Source organism: Ranitomeya variabilis, chromosome 1 (assembly GCF_051348905.1).
Source record: "Ranitomeya variabilis isolate aRanVar5 chromosome 1, aRanVar5.hap1, whole genome shotgun sequence".
Lineage (NCBI taxonomy): Eukaryota > Metazoa > Chordata > Amphibia > Anura > Dendrobatidae > Ranitomeya > Ranitomeya variabilis.
Genome location: NC_135232.1, coordinates 797,500,997 through 797,523,956, shown reverse-complemented (window position 1 = coordinate 797,523,956; position 22,960 = coordinate 797,500,997). Strand labels below are relative to the sequence as shown.

At 42.7% G+C, this 22,960-nt stretch overlaps 1 protein-coding gene across 4 annotated transcripts in view; it reads right to left on the bottom strand.

Moving 5' to 3' along the window:
- Positions 1–18,423, bottom strand: part of NFIC (nuclear factor I C) — a 91,463-nt gene extending 73,040 nt beyond the window's left edge. The window contains exons 1-3 of one of the 4 annotated variants that reach the window (XM_077273684.1): positions 17,946–18,423; positions 16,318–16,486; positions 2,945–3,476 (exon numbers count right to left, since the gene is read on the bottom strand). In XM_077273684.1, coding sequence (XP_077129799.1) covers positions 2,945–3,476; positions 16,318–16,347 — 562 coding nt within the window. In that variant the 5' untranslated portion in view covers positions 16,348–16,486; positions 17,946–18,423. Of the gene's footprint in view, positions 1–2,944; positions 3,477–16,317; positions 17,137–17,945 lie in introns of those variants that run through there. The other 3 variants (XM_077273692.1, XM_077273699.1, XM_077273675.1) reach the window with 3 other exon arrangements.
- Between the last annotated feature and the right edge of the window lie 4,537 nt (positions 18,424–22,960).

The following is a 22,960-nucleotide window of genomic DNA, read 5'->3' as shown; positions in this document are numbered from 1 at the left end:
TGAGAAGAAGTGTCATGTGACCTTCTAGGGAGGGAGAAAACACGAGACAAAGAGTGAGACAGGGGCAGAGAAAGCGGAAACGTCATAAGGAGAAACACGCTCACAATTACACATTCTCCCCTTAGAAGGGACACAATCTTCCAGGCCAAATTTCCCTAGAGTTTCATCCTTCATGAGTCAGTGGGACTCTGAGAGAATAATGCTGATGTAAGAGACACAAAGCAAAAACAAGAGAATAGAAACAACTGTGAGGGATGAAATATGGTGGAGGGAGAATGATCGATGCGATAGCGCCATGTTTCTGGAGCCCTCAGAAGCTTTCCAACTCAAAGAACAGGTGATATTTTCCTTAAAAAGGCGCATGGCCTCTAATAGAAGGAAACAAGGTGATAGTCTGAGGAGACCGGATTACTAGCCATGTGCGATTCCTCCGCCTGGAGATAGACAGGGCAAATGCTTTATCATCTTCCATGATGGAATAAAGTATACACGGATGTCTGCCCCTTACCAAAATTTTGTATATAGACAAGCAAAATAAGCAACTGAAAAAACTAAACGATTAAAGGTATTGTCCAGTAATAACATACTGATTGGTTGGATGCCCAACCTCCACTCCATTAGAATGGAGTGTCTGTACACATTCCCTGCAAAAGTGCCAAGCACTGTGCTCGACTTTTTCCGCAGAATTAATGGAGTTCTGCCGATCAGTATGGGTCCCAGCAGTCGGACCCCACCCATCAACAAGTTATAGCCTATCCTGTGGACAGAAGATAACTAGCTTTCTCCAAACAGCCCCTTTAACTTGGCAAACCAATGTTACACAATGTCCTTAAAAACTTGTATGGCATTTAAAAAAAATAAAAAAACAGGACATGAATCTGAATTTGAAGTGTATTATGCCAAAGCTCGTGTCTGAATAGTATATACCGCTCACCTATATATCCTCAAACCCTCTTATCTTTGCACAGCCAATTGCTAGCCAACACACAGGACTGATGACTAAACACGTGGAGTAAATGGGGTCATTCTGAACTTTCATGCATTTGATGGGAAAACAAGCTGTGCAGGGAAAACTAACACGGCACTAAACCTAGACGTCAAGAGATGGGTTTGTCTACTGTTAACAATTGTACACTTAAAGTTCACATAACTTAATAGTCAAACAACACTGAAGTTATCAGATTTCTATTAATAAAAAGAAATAACAATTACAGTAATGAGGGCTAAAAAATTATCACTCAAAAATTATCCCCCCACCAGGACAATCTGACTGCGCACCAAAAGCCATATCTTGTTACCTTAACATTTCTGTCTGAAACAAAGCATGTAAATAATCACTTCCAGGAGAGCTGAAAATAAATGCCCTGATCCATCAAGACATTTGATAGAATTTTCACATGAAACTTCATGAAATGTCAGAAAAATGTTGGTGCCTTTACGCTAGTCCCCGCCAGCTTCGCCAAAGGGGCAGGACATTGTGTGGCTAAGCTGACATAGAATATTCATTATAAATATGCCACAGAAATTGTGTAAATTACACCAGAAATGCACCCCAGCTGGATTAACTTTTTGGTGGAAGTGTACGGCAGTTGTAAGATGCGCCAAATTCATAAAGCGGCGTATCTTACTCCAGAGCTCCCTTCATCTTACTCAAGTGAACAGTAGCATGAGTAACCTCTTACCCCAGCACCTAAGGCCTCTCCAGTATTAGATCAGATAGACATGGTGGCAGCAGTGTGAGCAGCCTTTTCTTACCTCAGCACCCCTGGTATCTCCAGTATTAGATCAGATACACAGGGTGGACAGCAGTGTGAGCAGCCTGCCTCTTCTTACCTCAGCACCCCTGCTATCTCCAGTATTAGATCAGATACACAGGGTGGACAGCAGTGTGAGGAGCCTCTTCTTACCTCAGCACCCCTGCTATCTCCAGTATTAGATCAGATACACAGGGTGGACAGCAGTGTGAGGAGCCTATTCTTACCTCAGCACCGCTGGTATCTCCAGTATTAGATCAGATACACAGGGTGGACAGCAGTGTGAGCAGCCTCTTCTTACCTCAGCACCGCTGGTATCTCCAGTATTAGATCAGATACACAGGGTGGACAGCAGTGTGAGCAGCCTCTTCTTACCTCAGCACCCCTGGTATCTCCAGTATTAGATCAGATTCACAGGGTGGACAGCAGTGTGAGCAGCCTGCCTCTTCTTACCTCAGCACCCCTGCCATCTCCAGTATTAGATCAGATACACAGGGTGGACAGCAGTGTGAGGAGCCTCTTCTTACCTCAGCACCGCTGGTATCTCCAGTATTAGATCAGATACACAGGGTGGACAGCAGTGTGAGCAGCCTCTTCTTACCTCAGTACTTCTGGTATCTCCAGTATTAGATCAGATACACAGGGTGGACAGCAGTGTGAGCAGCCTCTTCTTACCTCAGCACCGCTGGTTTCTCCAGTATTAGATCAGATACCCAGGGTGGACAGCAGTGTGAGCAGCCTCTTCTTACCTCAGCACCGCTGGTATCTCCAGTATTAGATCAGATACACAGGGTGGACAGCAGTGTGAGCAGCCTCTTCTTACATCAGCACCGCCGGTATCTCCAGTATTAGATTAGAACACATACAGGGAGCACACCTTATTACATATCAAGAGAGGGAAGACGAACTCCCTTACTGAACAACACAGAAACCATTTTAATTCTATAGTGATTACTTCCCTAGACAAGATGAGCGTGATATACTAATTAAAGGTATTTAGAAAATTATTTTTAACTACATTTTCTTTTGTTATTTTCTTCTGTTCCAATACTACCAATTTAATAAAACAAGAGGTTCAATGTGAGATAATACTCATACTTCATACCCTGACATATTTTAGGGCATAAAGTTGGCATTATAGCATGAAATTTCCCATTGAAAAGCTGAATGAACACAAAGTATTGTCTCACCTCTCTCCCGAATGAAGTAAGCCAAGTACAGGTCTAGTTCTTTTACAGAAACGCTAATGTGGTGCGGCTGCACACATAATTGGGGGTTTGAGCAGTGCGCTGCCTTCATCAGTCTCTCTCCATCCGTGCTCTCCAATGGAATGCCTTTGAAAAGGATTACCATGACAAGATCCAACCTCCACACCTTATCTGCCTGCCGTAGGCAATCGATTCTCCTTATCTTGCCCTTCTGGTCTGGGTTAGAGAGGACACAACCGGCAGCCTTCTTTCCAGTAATAGACAACACAAAGTCTTCCCGAAACTCCGGCCTAATATCTTTGCGAAGCTTTGCTAAAAGGCGGGATGCCCATTTCTGCTTAACCTCAGCTTTCTCATTCAAAAGTTCGTCCTTTACGCCCCGCTCTTCTTCTTTAGTCATTTTTTTCTCATGTTTCTTAAAATATTTTCTTTTTCGTGCCTGAAGGTTGAACCAAGTGTAGGCAAAAGCTCGTACATGAGGGAGCAGGGCTTCAATAAATGGGTGAAATTCATCCTGTGTGGGTAAAGTAAAAAGTATTATTAGTTGGCTTCTCGTAGACCGGCTACGACATTGGGCCAGTGTGGACAGAGCCTGAATCAAAGAGCAAGCAATGGCTTGCAATTCATTTTTAAGATTCTATCTTTTCATTTTTGAGGTGATTTTATGGGTTTTTACAATTGTAGTCAATATAAAGCCAAAAACAGTTAGTAGCAAAACATGGTACAACCCAGCCAAAGGACATTTTCAACAACCAATATTTTGGTAAGTGTTTTGCTTCAGTATTTGCTGTGCTAAACTAGGAATGGGTCCAAAACACAAAGGATTTGCAAATCCATCCATTATAATATTTTTCAGTGTAATTTTTCTACTGATTTTGGCTTACAAATACTTAAGCAAAACTCTCACTAAAGTGCCGCTATGTGTAGCCATATGGCGCACTCAGAAGTACAAGTTTTACAAGGCGGTAGCAAATGTCTTAAAATCATAAAATCTAAAACCGCTTTATCATGAAAAGGAGGTTAAAATAGTAAGCAGAGAGTAAAAACAATAAATTGAGATTGTACTCACCTTTTGATGCTCCATTTGGCAGCTATCTGCCACTGCCCTGGTCTCTGTTCAGAGGCTGCAGCAGTGACGTCACGACTCTGCTGCAGCAGAACAATGAGCTCAGTCAATTGAGACGGCACAAGCCGCTAAGCTCAGTGATTGGTTGCAGTAGTGATGTGCACTAAAGTCGTGATGTCGCCCCAGCCTATAAAAAGGAACTAGATCAGTTGTGGAGTGCCACCGCAGGAACAGCAAAAGTATCATCACAGTTCATTGCTTTCAAAATTCACTAGCCTATGAATGATAAAATGTTAAAACTGGAAAATTGCTTGAAGAAAGTAGCACATAAAAACTGATATATTCTTTTTGTTATAAAATATTAGTATTGTATTGTATTTTTGAAGTTTTGTATGCTTTTGTATTCCCTATTATTACAAACTACATTTCAACAATTATTAGATGTCATAACAATTTTAGACCTTTAGAAAAGTGCACCCAGATCTCTTACCAGAGAATTTGAGGTTTGAGAATTTGTAAGCCAAATTAGAAAAAAAAAACACAATAGAAATATTTCTACTTCTTCCATGTTTTGGAGCCACTTGTGGTTTGGGCTTAAAAACAGCAACACTGGCCATTTTGTACATGCCAGATGGGCTGGTCTAGCATCCTTCCTAAGGATACCAATACTGTTAACACCCGTAGTGGAGCAGAGAGCTATTGGCTTCTTGGTCCACTGTTTGCTCTAGCAGGCTGCAGGCTGCTTTCAATCTGTGCCCTGCAAAAGGCTGGAGCTACATACGTGATGTTGGGCGCCACAATGAGTTCACTTCACTGCTATCTTTGGAAGCATCATACTGTGTGTGGGATTTGTGGGGGCAATCACACTAGGTGGGGGCTGTGGTGGCATCATACTTTGTGGGAACTAAATGTGGTATCTGTGGTAACATCATACTGTGTGGGGGCCTTTGATGACCATCAAGACAGTGTGTGGGGCTTGTGGGAGCATCATACCGTCTTAAAGCTGGGGTGTCCATCATACTATGGGGCTTTGGGATTATCATACTGTGTGGAGGTGGTCTGTAAGAGCGATCATACTGAGTGTGGGGGGCTGTGGGACATCATGCTGTATGGGAGCCATCATTCTGTGCATTTGGGACTTTGAAGCATCAAAAGGAGTGTGAAGTGGTGTGCAAGCCATCAATTTCTGCTTCATACTGTGTGACCATCATAGTATGCGTGGGGCAGTGAGGCCATTATACTGTGTGGTGGTTGGGGACCATCATACTGTGTATGGGAGCTGTGGGGTCGTCATTCTGTGTTGGGGTCTATGGAAGCCATCATACTGCGGCATACTGTTTGGGGGTTGTGCGATCATCGTACTGTTGTAGGGCTGGGGTGATCATCACACTGTGGGGGGGTTGTGGGATAATCATACTGTGTGGAGGTCTGTGAACATCATTATACTGACTGTGGGAGATATGGGACATCATACTGTATGGAGGCATTCTGTGTATTTGGGACTTTAGAGCATCAAAATGTGTAACGGGCTGTGGGCATCATCATATTGTGTGGAGGGCCGTGGGAGTCATCAATCACTGTATGGGGTTGGATCACCATCATACTGTGTATATGGGCAGTGGGGCATCATGTGTGGAGGCCTATGATGGCCATCATACTGTGTGTAGGGGTTGTGGTTGCATCATACTGTGTGGAGGAGTGAGGTGACAGTTGTAGTGTGCATGGGGCAGTGAGGCCATCATACTGAGTTGGTGTTCGGGGTTCATTCTGTGTGTGGGATCCATCATACTGTATATACTGAGTTGGTGTTCGGGGTTCATACTGTGTGTGGGATCCATCATACTGTATATAGGATGCTGTGGGGTCATCATACCGTGTTGGGAGTCTGTGGAGGCCATCATACTGCGGGTTATTGTAGAGGGGTTGTGGGGCATCATACTATGTGGTGGCTTTCATACTGTGTACTTTGGGGCATCAAAATTTATATGGGGGCTGTGGGAGACATCATATTGTGTGTGGTGGGGGTAACCATACTATATATGGAAGGCTGTGATAGCCATCATACTGTACATGGGGGCTGTGGTGGCATTATAATGTGTGGGGCTATTATTCTGTATAGAGGCATCATACTGTGTATGGGGGGCTTTAGCGGGAACATACTCTGTAAGAAGGGCTATAGCGGCCATCTGTGTGTATGGGTCTCTAGCGGCCATCATACTGTGTGTGGGGAGCTGTGGTGGCCATTGGTCTGTGTTACATTATGTGTGTGGGCTGTGAGAACATTATACTGTGTTGGAGGATGCTCTGGGATCATCATACTGTGGGAGTACATTTTATGGGGCATTATACTCTATGGGGGGATTTCCCACTTTTAAGTACATCACATGATAAAATGGATGAGGTCATTCAAAAATAAAACTTGTCTATCAAAAATGAAGCCCTCATATGACTATGTCGATGGAACAATGATAAAGTAATTGCTTTTGGAAGAAGGGGAGGAAAAAAACAAAATGCAAAAAGGAAAAATAACTCTTGGGAAGGGGTTAAGATGCCAGAGAAACAGCTAAGTTTTCCAAAGCAAAAACGACTGTAAAGACGCCGGCAAAGACAACTAGCATTTTCCCGAACCGTCTTTTGCTGGCGTCTTTACAGTTATTTGTGCGGCAGCTCCAGTGCCAGCTTTATACTTTCTAGTATATAGAGTGTGCAGCTTCATTTGGAATGAACAGGTTACTTCTTTTACTAAAGGTGCATTTAGATTGTTCACCGATTCACGTACTTTGATTTCCAATTATTAGCCTGTGTATACAAGCAGCAATCACCCCACAAATGACCAAAATGCTCATTAGTCAGGTGACTGGATGGTTTATGCTGGTATAAAAAATTGTCGTTATCATTAGTGCATCATCTTGAGTAAAAGGGGAATGTGTTACACTTATCATAATCCTGTATGGAGACAGAACAGTTGTATTAGAGGGAGTCTGTCAATTGACTGTATAAACTACGCACATGGGGCACAATTCATCAAAGCTTTTATGACAAAATCCTATTGTAAAAGGTGTTGAAAAGTCATAACATTTTGGAGCAATGAGAGGCTGCACTAATATTTTGCAACTTATAGCATACTTATAGGAGTTTCACCCAGCTCATAAGAAAGTGGACAGAGTTGGGACATGGCAACCCTTGAATCTTAAATTCATGATGAACGGCTCTGTTCCCTATGCCACAACTGGAGTAAGATTTGTGGGAAGGCACACACATGGTACATGCCACTTGTCAGAAGTTCCTGAATCATTAAGAGGTGTGCACTGACTCCAGAATGCCTCCTCGCTAATTGTGTTCTTGCTTTAGCGTAGTCTGCGCAATACGCCGGATGTTTCCAGAGTTGAGGAATTGTGTCCTGGTTTCAGGGACATGAATCAAGCTTCAATGGGGGTATACCGATTATACAGATAGGAACACAATTAGAAAGTCATGTACGTCAATAAAAGGTAATGCAGATATATAATAATTGAGGTTTCATTGACTGGCCAATGGTCCACAAATACCGTTGGCAGCATATTTCCAAGACCCCAAAAAAGAAACAGGTGTCAACAAACTAAAAGTGACTAAATTGTGATCTTTCGTTATCACAAAAAGTTTGGAAACCTATGTAAATAAACTGGTTATAAACTGTTTATACTAAATTGTAGTATGGGTATAGGTCTAATATTTATGGTGTGATGATCCCAAAGATAGTCACTGATGTAATGTTTACAAATTTTCGTAGATTTTAATCTTAAACTCTTTATATCCCGTATTATTTGCTCTCCTCTTTCACATTGGTCTTTACTGACAAGTTTCAGTGGACTTTTATTTCAGAGTTGGAACTCTCGAGCACCCACTGTGGAAATCACAAGCCATGCCTTGCATGGTAGGGGCATATGAACACATTTTTTGGTGATCAAAATAGGGTCACAGCAAAATCTTAAACCTTCTAACATTAAATAGAGCTGAAAACAACATTCTCGGCAACAATAAGGGGTGCTGTTGGTCGATGAATGGTTAAATCTACAAAGCAAATGCAAGACATGGAGGGGGGAGATCTTACTTCCGGAGTAAGAACAGGTGGAGCTCAGAGGGGTGTTTGTGTTCAGAGAACAGAAAGTAAGGTTATACGAGGACACGGATTCTGCGTGTGCATTTAGAAATGTACATAGGTAGTGGAAGTGTAGCAACACGTGACATTTTCACACATATTCTGGAAGAGAAATGCCCAGCACTTAGCTCTCCAACTCATAACATTTTCTAGCATTTTCCATCAAGCTATCAACTGTGTAAGAGCAGAGAAAAGCCACCACTTTCATAGGAAGAATGAGATGCTGATGAGAGGTCCTTGTGACCAGAATTTGTCAGCCTGAAAATGCTGTGCAATCTTGGGGTAGCATGTTGTACAGCAGGAGGCTGATATACAGTTTTTTTGCAAAAATATGTAGTATATCCAGTATATTATTGATTTACATCTCTGCTCATTCTGTGTTGAGGAGTCCAGTGCGTGGTCCTACTCAGTGATTGACAGCTATCTCTACCAAGAATGAGATGGGATCTAAATTGTTTATATATGGAAATTTTGTCCCAAGGCAGAGAGCAATACCTTAATAATGTTGTCCCTCGTGGTCCGTGCTTTGAAAACCAAACTACCACATACTATGTATAAGTGCCTAAAAAACTTGGTTGAGTGAGCCGAGATTTCATGCAATGGGTACTCAAGGGTATATAGATGGGACCCAATCTACTTAAACGGCACATATCACCAATCTGGGGCTGCCCTTTTTATTTAATGAAAGCGTGGGCATGCCAAGACATGTCATTTTTCTAACTACAAATTAATGACAAAAGTGCACAGAATCTCCCTGAAGTTCTCAGAAAGGGTCCAAATTTCTAGACACGGTCCGGTCTGAACTTCTGAATTGTGGGATCCTTGCATGCAGAGCGGGATTGCACATCCCTCCACGCACACACACACTAGCAATTAAATTCTGAGCATTTTTGCGAGATCTCGCTCTTTGCACTACCCCAGCGCTTTGCACTCTGGCGATAATGTAGAAGATCTCTTGCGTTAACTGCGAGAGAGGCCATTGAAGCTGATCTGCATGCAGGGATTCCGCTACCCAGAAGTTCAGGTATGAATTTTGCTGAAAAGTCAAGGCACATTAGAGAGTCTTCTGTGTACTCGTCAATAACTTATATTTATAAAAACTATTTTATGAAATATAAAGGGCATCCCCAGAGTGATTATAGATAGTCTATACTATAATGCTACAACTCAGGTTAGGATCAATGGTAGTCTGACTGCTCTACAACAGCACAAGATAGGGGTATCCCCTCTCCTTCTCCTTTGCATTCTAGTAAAGGAACATTTAGTTGTGGTGTTGAGAACTTCTCCATGCATTCCAGGAGTTGTGATGTCAGATCATCCTTATAAGCTTTCTCTTTCTGCAGATGATCTCCTATTGTATGTTACTTCTTGCTGCTGGCGTTCTTGGCCAAGTTCACAAAACTTGGCTCATTAAGTAACTTTAACATTGATATTTGCAAATCTGAGATTTTGAATATTTCTCTCTGATCAGATACTTTTTATATAATTAATTCACAATTTATTTCTCAATGCCAATATTGGTTTAATAGATATATAGGATTACAAATAGTAGCAGATCTTAATGTCTTCTATACTGTGAACTATATACCTTACCTCATTAATCTACATGACCGGTGGAATCCCCTCACTTAATCGGGAGAATGGCAGCAATCAAAACGGATATATTACCTAGAATCCTATACAAACTACAAACATTATTAATTCCTAATCCTGGGACATACTTTTTTATTAAAGCTGAATCATTCGTGACCATGTTTATTTGGTCCTTAAGCTCCTTTAGATTGAGTTATCGTGGCCATATATGTCAGATAATTTTACCAGACAGCTATTCTCTTGACTCCTCCATACACATGAGTGGTCCTGCTTGGCTCAGTGTTCAAGTGTTTTCATCAGGGAGAAAGAAGCTACTGCCAGTCTCCACTGAAAAAAGGCTAAGTCTGATTCTTCTCTTCCCCATCATCTGATGGTAGAGAGTCTGGTGGCCTCTATACACATCAGCTGTTCAACCAAATTCGGGGATTTAGCTGAATTTCATCAAATGTGTATGGGGCCTTAATTCCTCAATGACAAGACGTACAGACAGGAGGGGCACTAGTCTGCCAGATATCCATCTAGAGTACTAGGCCACGTTTTGGACTTTGATATCATCAGACCTCAGAGCTACTGTTAGTTCTGGAGACCAGTCTCTCCCCTCTCTTTCCTCCCGCTTTATCTTGAATCCCAGAATTGGCTTGTCCTATTACAGATCAACCTTACATACCAGGAGTTCTCCTAGGAATATTGGACTTTTTATGATAAAATGAAACTTTCTTCCCGATCTGGATCTGACGCTCTTGATAAAACACAATTTCCTTTTTTTTCTAGGCATCCCTACATAAATCTGATCTTTTTTTGGTCTATGGGTTGCTAAAAGACATGAAGACTACAGAGGTTAATTCGGCTTTTGATTTTAAATGAGAAAAAGAACTGATTGTTACCTCCACCGAGGAGGAACTCCTCAAGATGAATGTTTCAACTTAACCACGAGTCATTGATTGCTTGTAGAACTCCAAAGTAAAATGTTTAAATTCTTTCTAATTGGTATAAATGTCCCATAATCTTTCCAACATCCTCCAATGCTTGCTGGAAATGGGGTAGATCGATTAGCTCTTACATGCATACCTGATGGGAATACCCGTTGATCACTTCTTTTTGGAATGATATATTTTATTTATAATCAAGTCTGTGCAATTAGAATTGTGGTATCACCTAAGATCGCTTTATTGACAATTATCCTAAATTCAATCTCCTAGATAAAAAAAGGTCTCCTCTGACATTTTTTTTTTTTTTAAGTTTAGCAAAATTTGTTATTTTGAGACATTGCAAATTCAGTCACTTTTCAAACTGGAGTTTGTGGAAGTCTTAATATTTTGCCGCATGTTCGGTATCATCAGGGGATGGGATAATGGCATGAATGGCGGACAGCCAGAACGTCCCCTATGTACAGTATAGCCTTAGTATAAATGCAGCCACCAATGTAAATGTCCATAACAACGAAACAGGTAACCACATGTTTAATGCCAATCATAGCTAACGAAGAAGTTAACCAATCATATATATTAATTATAAGATGTAACATGATGCGCCACCATATAGTGCGTCATACCACTATATAAAGCGTCATACCACTACATAGATCGTCATACCACTACATAGAGCGTCAAACCTGGATAGTCATGGGAACATGCATCCTATTAAAGAAGCCTGCTGTCTCGTACGCTCCAATGAGGTGTAAGCTCGTTATCAATAGCATCAAACTAACGTGGCGTTCTGAGATTGGATGAATACAGTAGCCACATCATGCTGACGTCAGGGGCTCCGAATGGAGAATTCTTATACTGACGTAGCGGTCTAAGATTGGATGACCATACCAGCCGCATCAAACCTGCAACAAACATTCTATTGGTGGATTGACATACCAACCGGATTGGTCAGTTACTTCAGCTACATCACACTGACTATTGTCAGTTTGATTGGCCAATTTTACACACATTGGCTCCTCCACTTCAATAGCTGTTTAGATGTTAAAGACTGTGGATGTTTATTAAACAATTGAATAATTAAAGTATATCATGCTCAATTATTCATGGGCATATTTCTTATTTCATTTCATTTAAAGGAAGAGTATTAATATGCATCCATTGCACAATAAGGTAACGTGTTGGGGGTCTTGTGCACTAATTTTTGTCTTGTTGTGCCAGAAAACGCGGACACCCTGGAAGCCATCTATTGAAAGCACTAATAGGAAGTCTTCCTTAAAGTATATAAACAGAAGGGACATTTTTATATATACCTCGTATGTATTTTAATCATTTAAGTAAAAGTTAAGTATCATGACTTGTTAAAGAGGGATCCAATATGGAGTTGTCCCCTTTTTGTTTAATATGAATATATCCCATCCAAGTCATTTTTTCCCCTTTCTTTCTTCTAATTAATCTTAATATTTCTACAAGGACCCTCTTAAATTGATCTGTCAATAGGATCAACTCTTGTAATCTGTCTCTATGTAAGTCATAGAAAGTTAAACAAAATTTTACCTTGATATTGGAAATCAGATGTATTATTACGGAGAAATCCACGTTTTTCTTATATGTAAATGTGCTATTAAGATCTATGGACCGGACCTACATTAGATCTCCCTGAGAAAAATGCGGATTTCTCTGCAGATATCAAGGTGTCATTTTGTTCAGCTTCCTATGACCTACATGCCCATATAGACGGCTTAGGTGGGATGATCATTCTGACAGATTCCCTTTAATTGTAATGTGCCGGCTAATATGTTGGCGCTATAAAAATAAAATTATTATTATTATTCATAGAATAAGAGATATACTGGCGACAAATACAGATCGTACATATCCTGGAAGACCTGGCAGATGCAAAAGTTTTTTATAGCATTTACATTTAGTTTCATTTATACCAATCACATGGGGAACCATTTTTTCTTCCTCCATCCTACCTCTCCCCTTGTCCTTGTCAGTTTTAGTGATTGAATAAAAGCCATATAACTATTTGCCTTTCAATAATTGATTAGATTGTTTTATATCTCGTTGCTATTGATTAATAAATACTGTTATTTTCTTTTTGCTAAAATCAATAGAGTGATTCACCAATAAATAAACTATGTATGATTCTGATCATCTCCTCCAACTTCATAATAAACTGCCTGCAGATCAAATACCAAGTTCAACATGGCATGCTCCCTTTAGAACAGAAATGTATTTTCAGCAATAAATTCTGAATATATGTGAAGCCATTTTTACTTCGATGCTTCCACAACAGGCCTCTTATATATTAGATAAGCCTGAGAGTGACCTAAACTGATATAGGTCCTTCTGCAGAAAGACAGATCAACTTTGGTTATAGGAGCTATAACATTATGAACTAATTGAACACTGAAAAAAATCAACAATAAATGAGATAAAAAGCAACATAACTTAAGACTGTGGAGTAACTATAGTGGGTGCAGAGGTTGCAGACGAACCGCGGCCCTGGAGCCAATTGGAGATCAAAAAGGTCCCTTTGGCCTATATGAGAAGTCCAATTCTATTAAAAACCCATCATAGCTGGTGGCCATATTGGAGATTTTGCATTGGGGCCTATGAGCTCCAAATAATGTTACTGCATGGAGATACAGTGTGGAAGATAGGTATTTGATACACTGCAAATTTTGCAAGTTTTCCCATCTACAAAGAATAGAGAAGTCTGTGAGAGAGAGAATCTTAAAAAAAATACAGAAAATCACATTGTATGATTTGCATTTTATTGCATGAAATAAGTATTTGATACAATTGAAAAACTGACCTTAATATTTCGTACATAAATCTTTGCAAATACAGAAGACAGAGGTTTCCTGTAGTTCTTGACCAAGTTGGCACACTGCAGCTGGGATTTTGGCCCACTCCTCTCTACAGACCTTCTCCATATCTTTGAGGTTTTGGGGCTGGTGCTGGGCAACATTGAGTTTCAGCTTCCTCCAAAGATTTTTTTATTGGGTTCAAGTCTGGAGACTGGCTAGGCCACTCTAGGACCTTGTCAATGCTTCTTACAGAGCCACTCCTTAGTTGCCCTGGCTGTGTTTCGAGTCATTGTCATGCTGGAAGATCCGGACACAACCTATATTCTATGCTCTTACTGAGGGAAGGAGGTTGTTGGCCAAAATCTTGCGATACATTACCCCATCTATCCTCCCTTCAATACGGTGCAATCATCCGGTCCCCTTTGCAGAAAAGAACCCCCAAAGTATGTTTCCCCCACCACGCTTCTTGGTTGGGATGGTGTACTTGGGGTTGTACTCATCTTTCTCCTTCCTCCAAACACGGCGAGGGGAGTTAATACCAAAAAATTCTATTTTGGTCTCATCTGACCACATGACCTTCTCCCATACCTGACCAGATGGTCATTGGTGAATTTCAAACAGACCTTGACATGTGCTGTCATGAGCAGGGGGACAGCACATGACAGCGTAGTGCGTTACTAGCGGTAATGTTTGAGACTGTGGTCCCAGATCTCTTCTGGTCATTGACCAGGTCCTCCCGATTACTGACCTTTCTCAGAATCATCTTTACCCCACGAGGCGAGATCTTGCAAGGAGCCCCGGATCGAGGAAGATTGACAGTCATCTTGTGTTTCTTCCGTTTTCTAATAATTGCGCAACAGTTGTTGCCTTCTTACTAAGCTGCTTGCCTTTTATCCTGTAGCCTACCCAGTCTACAATTTTGTCCCTGGTATCCTTAAAGGGAACCTGTCACCTGAATTTGGCGGGACCGGTTTTCAGTCATGTGGGGTTTTCGGGTGTTTGATTCATCCTTTCCTTACCCGCTGGCTGCATGCTGGCTGTAATATTGGATTGAAGTTCATTCTCTGTCCTCCGTAGTACATGCCTGCACAAGGCAATCTTGCCTTACGCAGGCGTGTACTATGGAGGACAGAGAATGAACTTCAATCCAATATTGCAGCAAGCATGCAGCCAGCGGGTAAGGAAAGGGTGAATTAAACACCCGAAAACCCCGTACATATGACTGAAAACCGGTCCCGCCAAATTCAGGTGACAGGTTCCCTTTAAACAGCTCTTTGGTCTTGGCCATGATGGACAGGTTGGAGTGTGATTGAATGTGTGGCAGGTGTCTTTTATACAGGTACCAAGTTCAAGCATGTGCAATTAATACAGGTAATGAGTGCAGAGTAGGAGGGCTTCTTAAAGAAAAGCTAACAGGTCTGTGAGAGCAGAATTGTTGCTGGTTGGTAGGTGATAAAATACTTATTTCATGGAATAAAATGCAATTTAATCATGTAAAAATCATACAATTTGATTTTATGTTTTTTACTTTTAGATTCTGTCTCTCGCAGTTGAAGTGTACCTACGATAAAAATTACAGACCTCTCCATTCTTTCTGGGAACATGTGCAAAATTGGCAGAGTATCAAATTCTTATTATATACATATATACATATATATATATATATATATATTTATACATACATGCACACACACATACACACACAGTGTGCATATATGTATATACTGCATATATTATACATGCCCACACATACATATATATGTTAATTATGTGTATATTCACGCAGTAATAGCTAGATAGCATTTAATCAGCAGGTGCAATAAAATTCTATGAAAGTTCGAACATTTGGTTATTGCTGCTTATTGGGAGTGCTGTCATACCAGGCCAAGGTCACTTTACGCACAGGCCTTTCCCATTCTCTAGTCCATTAACCCCTGGGCTGCCACTTGAACGAGCAGTAAAATACAGCACAAAGCACGATGGATGTCATTTTTGCTTTCCGGTAGTTACCAAGCTTCGACACATTAAAAAGAGGGGGGCGAGATGGAAAACACCCACAATTACTCAGCACCGAGGGAAACAAACAGCACTAATTCTATACGGTAAATTTTACCCGACGTGAACAAAAACGTAATTTATCTGTATAGCCTTGAAATGCATCAACTTATAGCAAATATTAAACTTCACCAAAAGTCCAAAACCACCCTTCCAAATTCAGATTTTATGCCAAAGGGCCCCCCCCCCACCCCGATTAATAACAAATATACATATATATATATATATATATATATATATATATATATATATATAATCTGATGTAAAAATACACGTCCCAGAAAAAAGCGGGCAAGAGGGTGTGGGACGAGGGGCGGACGAGACACGTGACTTTTTTTTTTTTATCAGCGAAGAACGGCCTGCGTTACATTCCTAAGATAGAAAAAGTTTTAAAAAACCTATATCCAAAACTTTATCGGAACCGATCATTTTGGCTAAAATCACAAGAAATATGGCCTGAAAGTGGGACCTTTTCAGGAAACAATCACTTTGTTGAAAACTTCTAACCAGTTTCTCGATTTTTGCATAAGATATAAAATGTCGTAACTGCCACGGTGGTAATGCTTCCTTCTCCTCTGCTCTTTTCTCTGTACGCAGAGCTTCTCACCCAACAATACCATGCATTAAACATCCTATAAAGATAGAAACGGAGCTGCGTATGACAAGGCACTACAATGCAGCGGGAAGAAGAAGCAAGCAGGGTGGGAGAGGAGTCTGGCAAGCTGCGAGGCACAACGGCTGGGTACGAGGGACTTTACCTGTGTCAGGCATAAAGGTGATGCGTACATGACTGGGTAGGGGATCCTCTTATACTCCACTGTTACATACACAAAGTTACTGAGTCACAGGCAGCAGCTGTCCGCTCGCTTCTCCTTCTGCGATCCCACATCCAACTTTCTGGATCCCCCCAAAAAAGAAAAAATGTTCCTGCAAAATACACATTAAAAAATAAAAAAAAAAGCAATAAAGCTTCCTTTTTGGGTAATTCCAGATTGGGACAGTGGCAAAGAGGTTTTGGTTTTTTGCTTTTTTGTTTTTTGCTCTAAAAAAAAAAATCCTGATCCCCGCCTTTAGCACACTGCCTAATTTAGGCTTCCTCGCAGGGAGGTAGAAGGCAACTTTGTGAATTGTATTCCATTAGGAAAATGAGCAGAGGAACGATAGAATAAAAAAGACAGAAAAAAAAAGAGAGAGTGTGGGAAGGAGGGGGAGGAGGAGAGAAATGGGTGACGTCCTACATCAAGCCCATCCTACACTAGTTATAAAAAAAAAAAACTGATATAAAATGACATCCCTTTAAAGATGTAGCATCCCTATACAAAGAATAAGGTCGGTGACGGAGACTGCAATGCTTTACTGGCCTGGCAGACGACGGGTTAACCATCAGTCCAGACACCCTGTTTTGGGGACACCGTCTCGGTCTCTGGTACCTGTTCCGTGTAGATACTGATAGTTAGACATGGGTCACATAGAAATGTCATTTGTGGGTGACGGATCAAACACTTTCTGCCTACTTAGTCATCCAATAAAGGGTAAGATCACACAGTACTTTTTTTTTTTTTTTACACCATTTTGTCCCCCACTCAAAAAACACAAAGTTGGCAGCAGAAAACTACATTATGTGAGTTTTTATGGATGGGTAAAAAAAAGTACAAGAATGAATGAATGAGCGTGCTGCGAAAGATTGAAAACCCATCACAGCTGGACAAAAAAGAAGAAGGCAATGTGCGGATGAGGTGTTAAGGTGTGAACAAGCCCTTCTTAGGAGGTTAGGGGTGCATAGGCTGTGTACAGGAGGTTAGGGGTGCATAGGCTGTGTACAGGAGGTTAGGGGTGCATAGGCTGTGTGCAGATGTCATAGGTCTCCCTCCAGGTCCATACACTGATAGTATGGGCTGGGAGATCCTGGTGGGAGAGGCTCGGCCCACACACCAGCACACACACCGTATAACTAGGCGGATGGCACTGCTCCGTGCAATGGGCACAAAGTTCTCCTGGGTGCCCGGGCACTGCAGCAGGCGGCACTGCGGCTGACAGCTCCATCTGCCCCCCGGGGGCTGTCCCTGCCCTAGATACATGGCGGCTCCCGCAGTGCCCTGGAGCCTGGCACTGCCCTGCCTGTAGGGCAGCTCTAGCAGGGCACAGCTCTCCGGCTTCACTTCCAAGTTCATGCTGGTGTCTGCGCCGGGTCCTCCCCTTCCTACGCGGCCATTTTTAACCAGCTCCAGCCTGTAGTCTGTGCTAGCCGAGTCTCCCCACCCCCTTGTCCTAAATTCCCCTCCTCTAGTATAACGCTAGACCACATAGAAGGGTGAGGAAACGGGGGGTGTCACCCCGCTAATACCGGGGCCGCATGTGCAGAGCGTGGGAGAGCGCAGCCACCTACCATGATCCTGTGCCCGGTGCAATTAGGCAGCCACAATTAGGCTGGCGGCGCCAGGGGCTCTTCCCAGGTCCATGCCCGGCGGCTTGGGGAGGCGGGAGCGGAGGAGAAGCCCATCAGGGTCCCCGTGTGTCCTGTCCCGGCGCTGGGAAGGAAATGCTGAGTAACATAGTGCGAGCTCCTGTCCTGCCCTCCCCGCTGCTCCAGCTGGGGAATTACTGGGCCGGAGGGAGGGGAGAAGGGAGCACCCGAAAATAACGGGCGCCTGGCGTCTCACTGAGGGGACGGCGCCCCACTTCTCGGGGGCACAGGCTTTATGTCAGACTGGTCTGGGGGCAGAGGGCTACTGTGTCACCCTGACTGGCCACATGTGGGCTCCCAGCCGGCTCATCTAGCACACGCTGTGCTCACACTTCTCCCCATTTACCCTGACCCTCTAGTCACCCCCTCAGTGCTCCCTGTCAGCAGCACCCTCCTTCCTAGCCATGTATCCCCACCTCCACCACAGTCTCCTCCCCACACACTGGCCGTACCCGTCTGGCCTGTGCCCCCTGGCATCTGCAGGGGTGAGGGAGGAGCTCAGCCTCCCCTCCCTCAGCCTGCACAGGCCCTGGGTTAACTACTTCATGGCAGACATTCCTACTAAAGCTTCCTGGCTGTGCTGACACCAACATGTTGCTATACTGCAGTGACACCCAGCTGCCCCTGCACTGATACAGGGCTCCGACCTGTTATACCACCCAATGGGTCGCCCTAGGGCACCAGAAATATAAGGCCTCATGTTACTCCTCCAACTGGTGCACGGACGCGTACTGCGCATCCGAATTGTACAAATGCTGATTCAATGATCCACGAGAAGATGGAAGGATGGGGCTGAGGCGCCCTGGATACATTGGGGGATGTATTTTATGGTTCTGTGTCATTTTTTTGGGTGGGGGGGACATCAAATATTTTCAAATTTTGGCTCACCAAGTTTTTACACAGTTTTATGCTGCTCTCGGACGTGATTAGCTGGGAAAATGGGCGGCCGATGTATCAAACCGCTTGTGACACCTTAGTAACGTTAGGGCAAATAGCAGCAACACAGCAGCTAGGAAAAGTAACTATGAAAAGTCCCCTCATAATGACCTCCCTATGACGCTTTAGGAACATAGGACTTTATTTTTTATTTAGAACTTAGGGCTCATTCAGACATCCGTTCAAATCATGCAAACTGTGACGTAGTATCTGATATATAAGGTTTTAGTGAAATTACAGAGTCTACACATATAACAGAACACTCCGAGGCAGGGCTGTCATCCCCAACCCCCTCCTTTCCCAAACCCTAAAATAAAAAAGTTTAATGCTACTAACAAATACAGATGTAGTATTAGAACCATCAGTGCATGAATACAGCACCAGAATCATCATCGGTACACAAAGCACAAGAACCATCATCAGTACACTAATACTGCACCATAACCATTGTCAATACATGAGTACGAGAACCATCATCAGTGCATGATTACAGCACCAGAATCATAATCAGTATATAAATGCAGCACCATAACCATCATCAGCACACGAACACTACAATAAAACCATAAGTATATGAATACAGAACCATCATTGGTATGTAAATACAGCACCAGAACAATCATGAGTACAGCACCAGAACCACCATCAGTACATGAGTGCATCAGAACCATAATCAGTACATGAACACAGCACGAGAACCATCACCAGTACTTGATTACACCACCAGAACCAACATCTGTACAAAATACAACACAATAAAATATAGCAATCTTTTGCAATGTGAAGTTAGCCACCACAATATACATATGTATCGCATGAACCTATAACTCTCCGTATTTCTCTAAACCTTCCGACATTGGAAGTACTAATACGTCCACGTGCCCTGGGCCTTATTGAGGCGGGATGGATCGTCGCTTAGTGTCAGCTGATTCTGACAGCTGACACCTGGCGCTAAGTACAAGGAGCGGCTCCGCACCGCTGCTGGCACTTTAACCCCCTAAATGCTGCGATCAAATGTGATTGTAGCATTGCGAGAGCAGGCAGAGGCATGACAGTCCCTCTGCCCTTGGATCGGAAACTTTGCGGCATCACGCGGGGTCTCGATTATTGCCATGGTGACCTGATGTCGTTATGAGTGCGTAGTGTGCATAGTGTAGTACATGATAAGCAACTTTACTTTTCAGTGCAGAGCTGACAGTTTGCATAGCACAGGGATGCTGCTGCATCCCCATGCTATACAAGCGATCAGCCTGCCAAAAATGATAGTCCCAGAGTGGCACAAAGTACAAATACATTTTTAAAAATAATTGTAAAAATATTAAAACAAAAATAAAAGAAAAATAAAATCAGAAGATATTGTACCCAAATGATAGTCCCAGAGTGGCACAAAGTACAAATACATTTTTAAAAATAATTGTAAAAATATTAAAACAAAAATAAAAGAAAAATAAAATCAAAAGATATTGTACCCAAAAATAAATAGTTGTCTGAAAAAAATAAACAATAAAAGTACACATATTTGGTATCGCCGTGTCTGGAACAACCTGACCTATAAAACTGTCCCACTAGTTAACGCCTTTAGTGAACACCATAAAAACATAAAAATAAAAAACAAGGCAAAAAACAATGCTTTATCATCATACCCCCGAACAAAATGTGGAATAACACGCAATCAAAAAGACACACATAAATAAACATGGTACTGCTGAAAACGTTATCTTGTCCCGCAAAAAACACGCCACCATAGAGCTCCATCAGCGGAAAAATGAAGAAGTTATAGCTCTCAGAATAAAGCAATGCAAAAATAATTATTTTTTCTATAAAATAGTTTTTATGTAAAAGCGCCAAAACACAAAAAAATGAAATAAATGATACTGTAATCCTACTGCCTCGAAGAATAAAACTGCCTTATCAATTTTACTACACGTGAAATGACATAAACTCCCCCCCCCCAAAAAAAAAAAATTCCTGAATTGCTGGTTTTTGTTCATTCTGCCTCCCAAAAATCAGAATAGAAAGCGATCAAAAATGTAATGTGTCTGAAAATGGTACCAATAAAAACGTCAACTCGTCCCGCAAGAAACAAGACCTCTCATGACTTTTTCTGCCAAAATATGGAAAATTTATAGCTCTCAAAATATGGTGATGCAAAAAACTAGTTTTAGCAATAAAAAAACGTCTTTTGGTGTGTGACAGCTGCCAAACATAAAAACCCAATATAAATCTGGTATCTCTGTAATCACACCAACCTGAAGAATAAAGTCGTCTAATCACTTATACCACACAAGCAACTGCCTAAAAAATAAATAAAACCAATTCTTCACCTGCTGTTCATTTTTTTTATTCTGCCTCCCAAAAGATCGCAGTAAGGCTCGGCGCACATTTATACTGCGCTCTGCTCTTGCATTGGGGTTTCCATGTAAATCTCTAAAACACGTGCTTTAGGCTGAACCCTAGATGGAGGATACCCTATAATGAGGCAGATCGAGGCACTGTGGACCTCGTCAGACCTGTGATTTGGTGGTGTCCATCTTTTTAGGATTGCATAAAAGTGCTGACGGCCACAGTTTTGTGCACTTCTGAACAGAGGCGAGACAGAGTCCAGTGTAAATTTGCTTCCTTATTAGTCCGGCGTCACACTAGAGAGTTTTACGGACGTATGAGAGGTGCAAAAACTACACATTGCACACGGACCAATGATTCTCTATGGGGCAGCTCCTATCTGCCGTATATTTCGCAGCCGTATTTTACGTGCTGAAAAAATCGCAGCATGCTGCATTTGACAGCATATTGCACAAAAAGTCTGCCAATAAAAGTCTATGGGGGCGAGAAAAATACGGATTACACACGGACCATGCGTGTGACTTGCGAGAAATACGCACCGGTGTCCTATAGAAAAGCCGACAATTCAGTGCGGTGTACAGTAAAATCACACTGACAGGTTAGAATAGATAGAGTAAATGTCTACACATAGAATAGGTATATATGTATATTGACACACACACACATATATATATATACTAGCTATTGAACCCGTTCTACGCCCGGGTGGCGAGCATTTATATTGGTATATGGTCTCCATCCTGGTATGTGCTGCTTCCATCCTGCGCCCTAATCTTGTCATGTGCTGCTACCATCTTGCGCCCCCATCCTGTCATGTGCAGCCCCCATCCTGTTTTGTGTGCCTCCATCTTGTGATGTGCTACTGTCTTCCTGAGCACTCATCCTGTCACGTGCTCCCATCCTGTACCCCAATCCTGTCATGTGGTGGTCCCATCCTGTACCCCAATCCTGTCATGTGGTGCTCCCATACTCCACCGCAATCCTGTCATGTGCTGCTACCATCATGCACCCCCATCCTGTCATGTGCTACTCTCTTCCTGAGCCCTCATCCTGTCATGTGCTCCCATCCTGCGCCCTCATGCTGTCATGTGGTGCTCCCATCCTGCACCCCCATGCTGTCATGTGCTGCTCCTATCCTGCGCCCTCATCCTGTCATGTAGTGCTTGCATCCTGCACCCTCATCCTGTCATGTAGTGCTTGCATCCTGCACCCACATGCTGTCATGTGCTGCACCCACATGCTGCCATGTGCTGCTCCCATCCTGCGCCCCATCCTTTCATGTGCTGCTCTCATCCTGCGCCCCATCCTGTCACGTGCTGCTCCCATCCTGCGCCCTTATCCTGCCATGTGCTGCTCCTATCTTGTGCCCCCATCCTGTCATGTGCTGCTCCCATCCTGTCATGTGCTGCTGCCATCCTGCTCCCCCGTTCTGTCATGTGCTGCTCCCATCCTGCGCCCCCGTTCTGTCATGTGCTGCTCCCATCCTGAGCCCCGATTCTGTCATGTGCTGCTGCCATCCTGCGCCCCCATTCTGTAATGTGCTGCTCCCATCCTACCCCCCCCCCCCGTTCTGTCATGTGCTGCTCCCATCCTGTGCCCCCATGCTGTCATGCGCTGCTCCCATCTTGAGCCCCCATTCTGTCATGTACTGCTCCCAT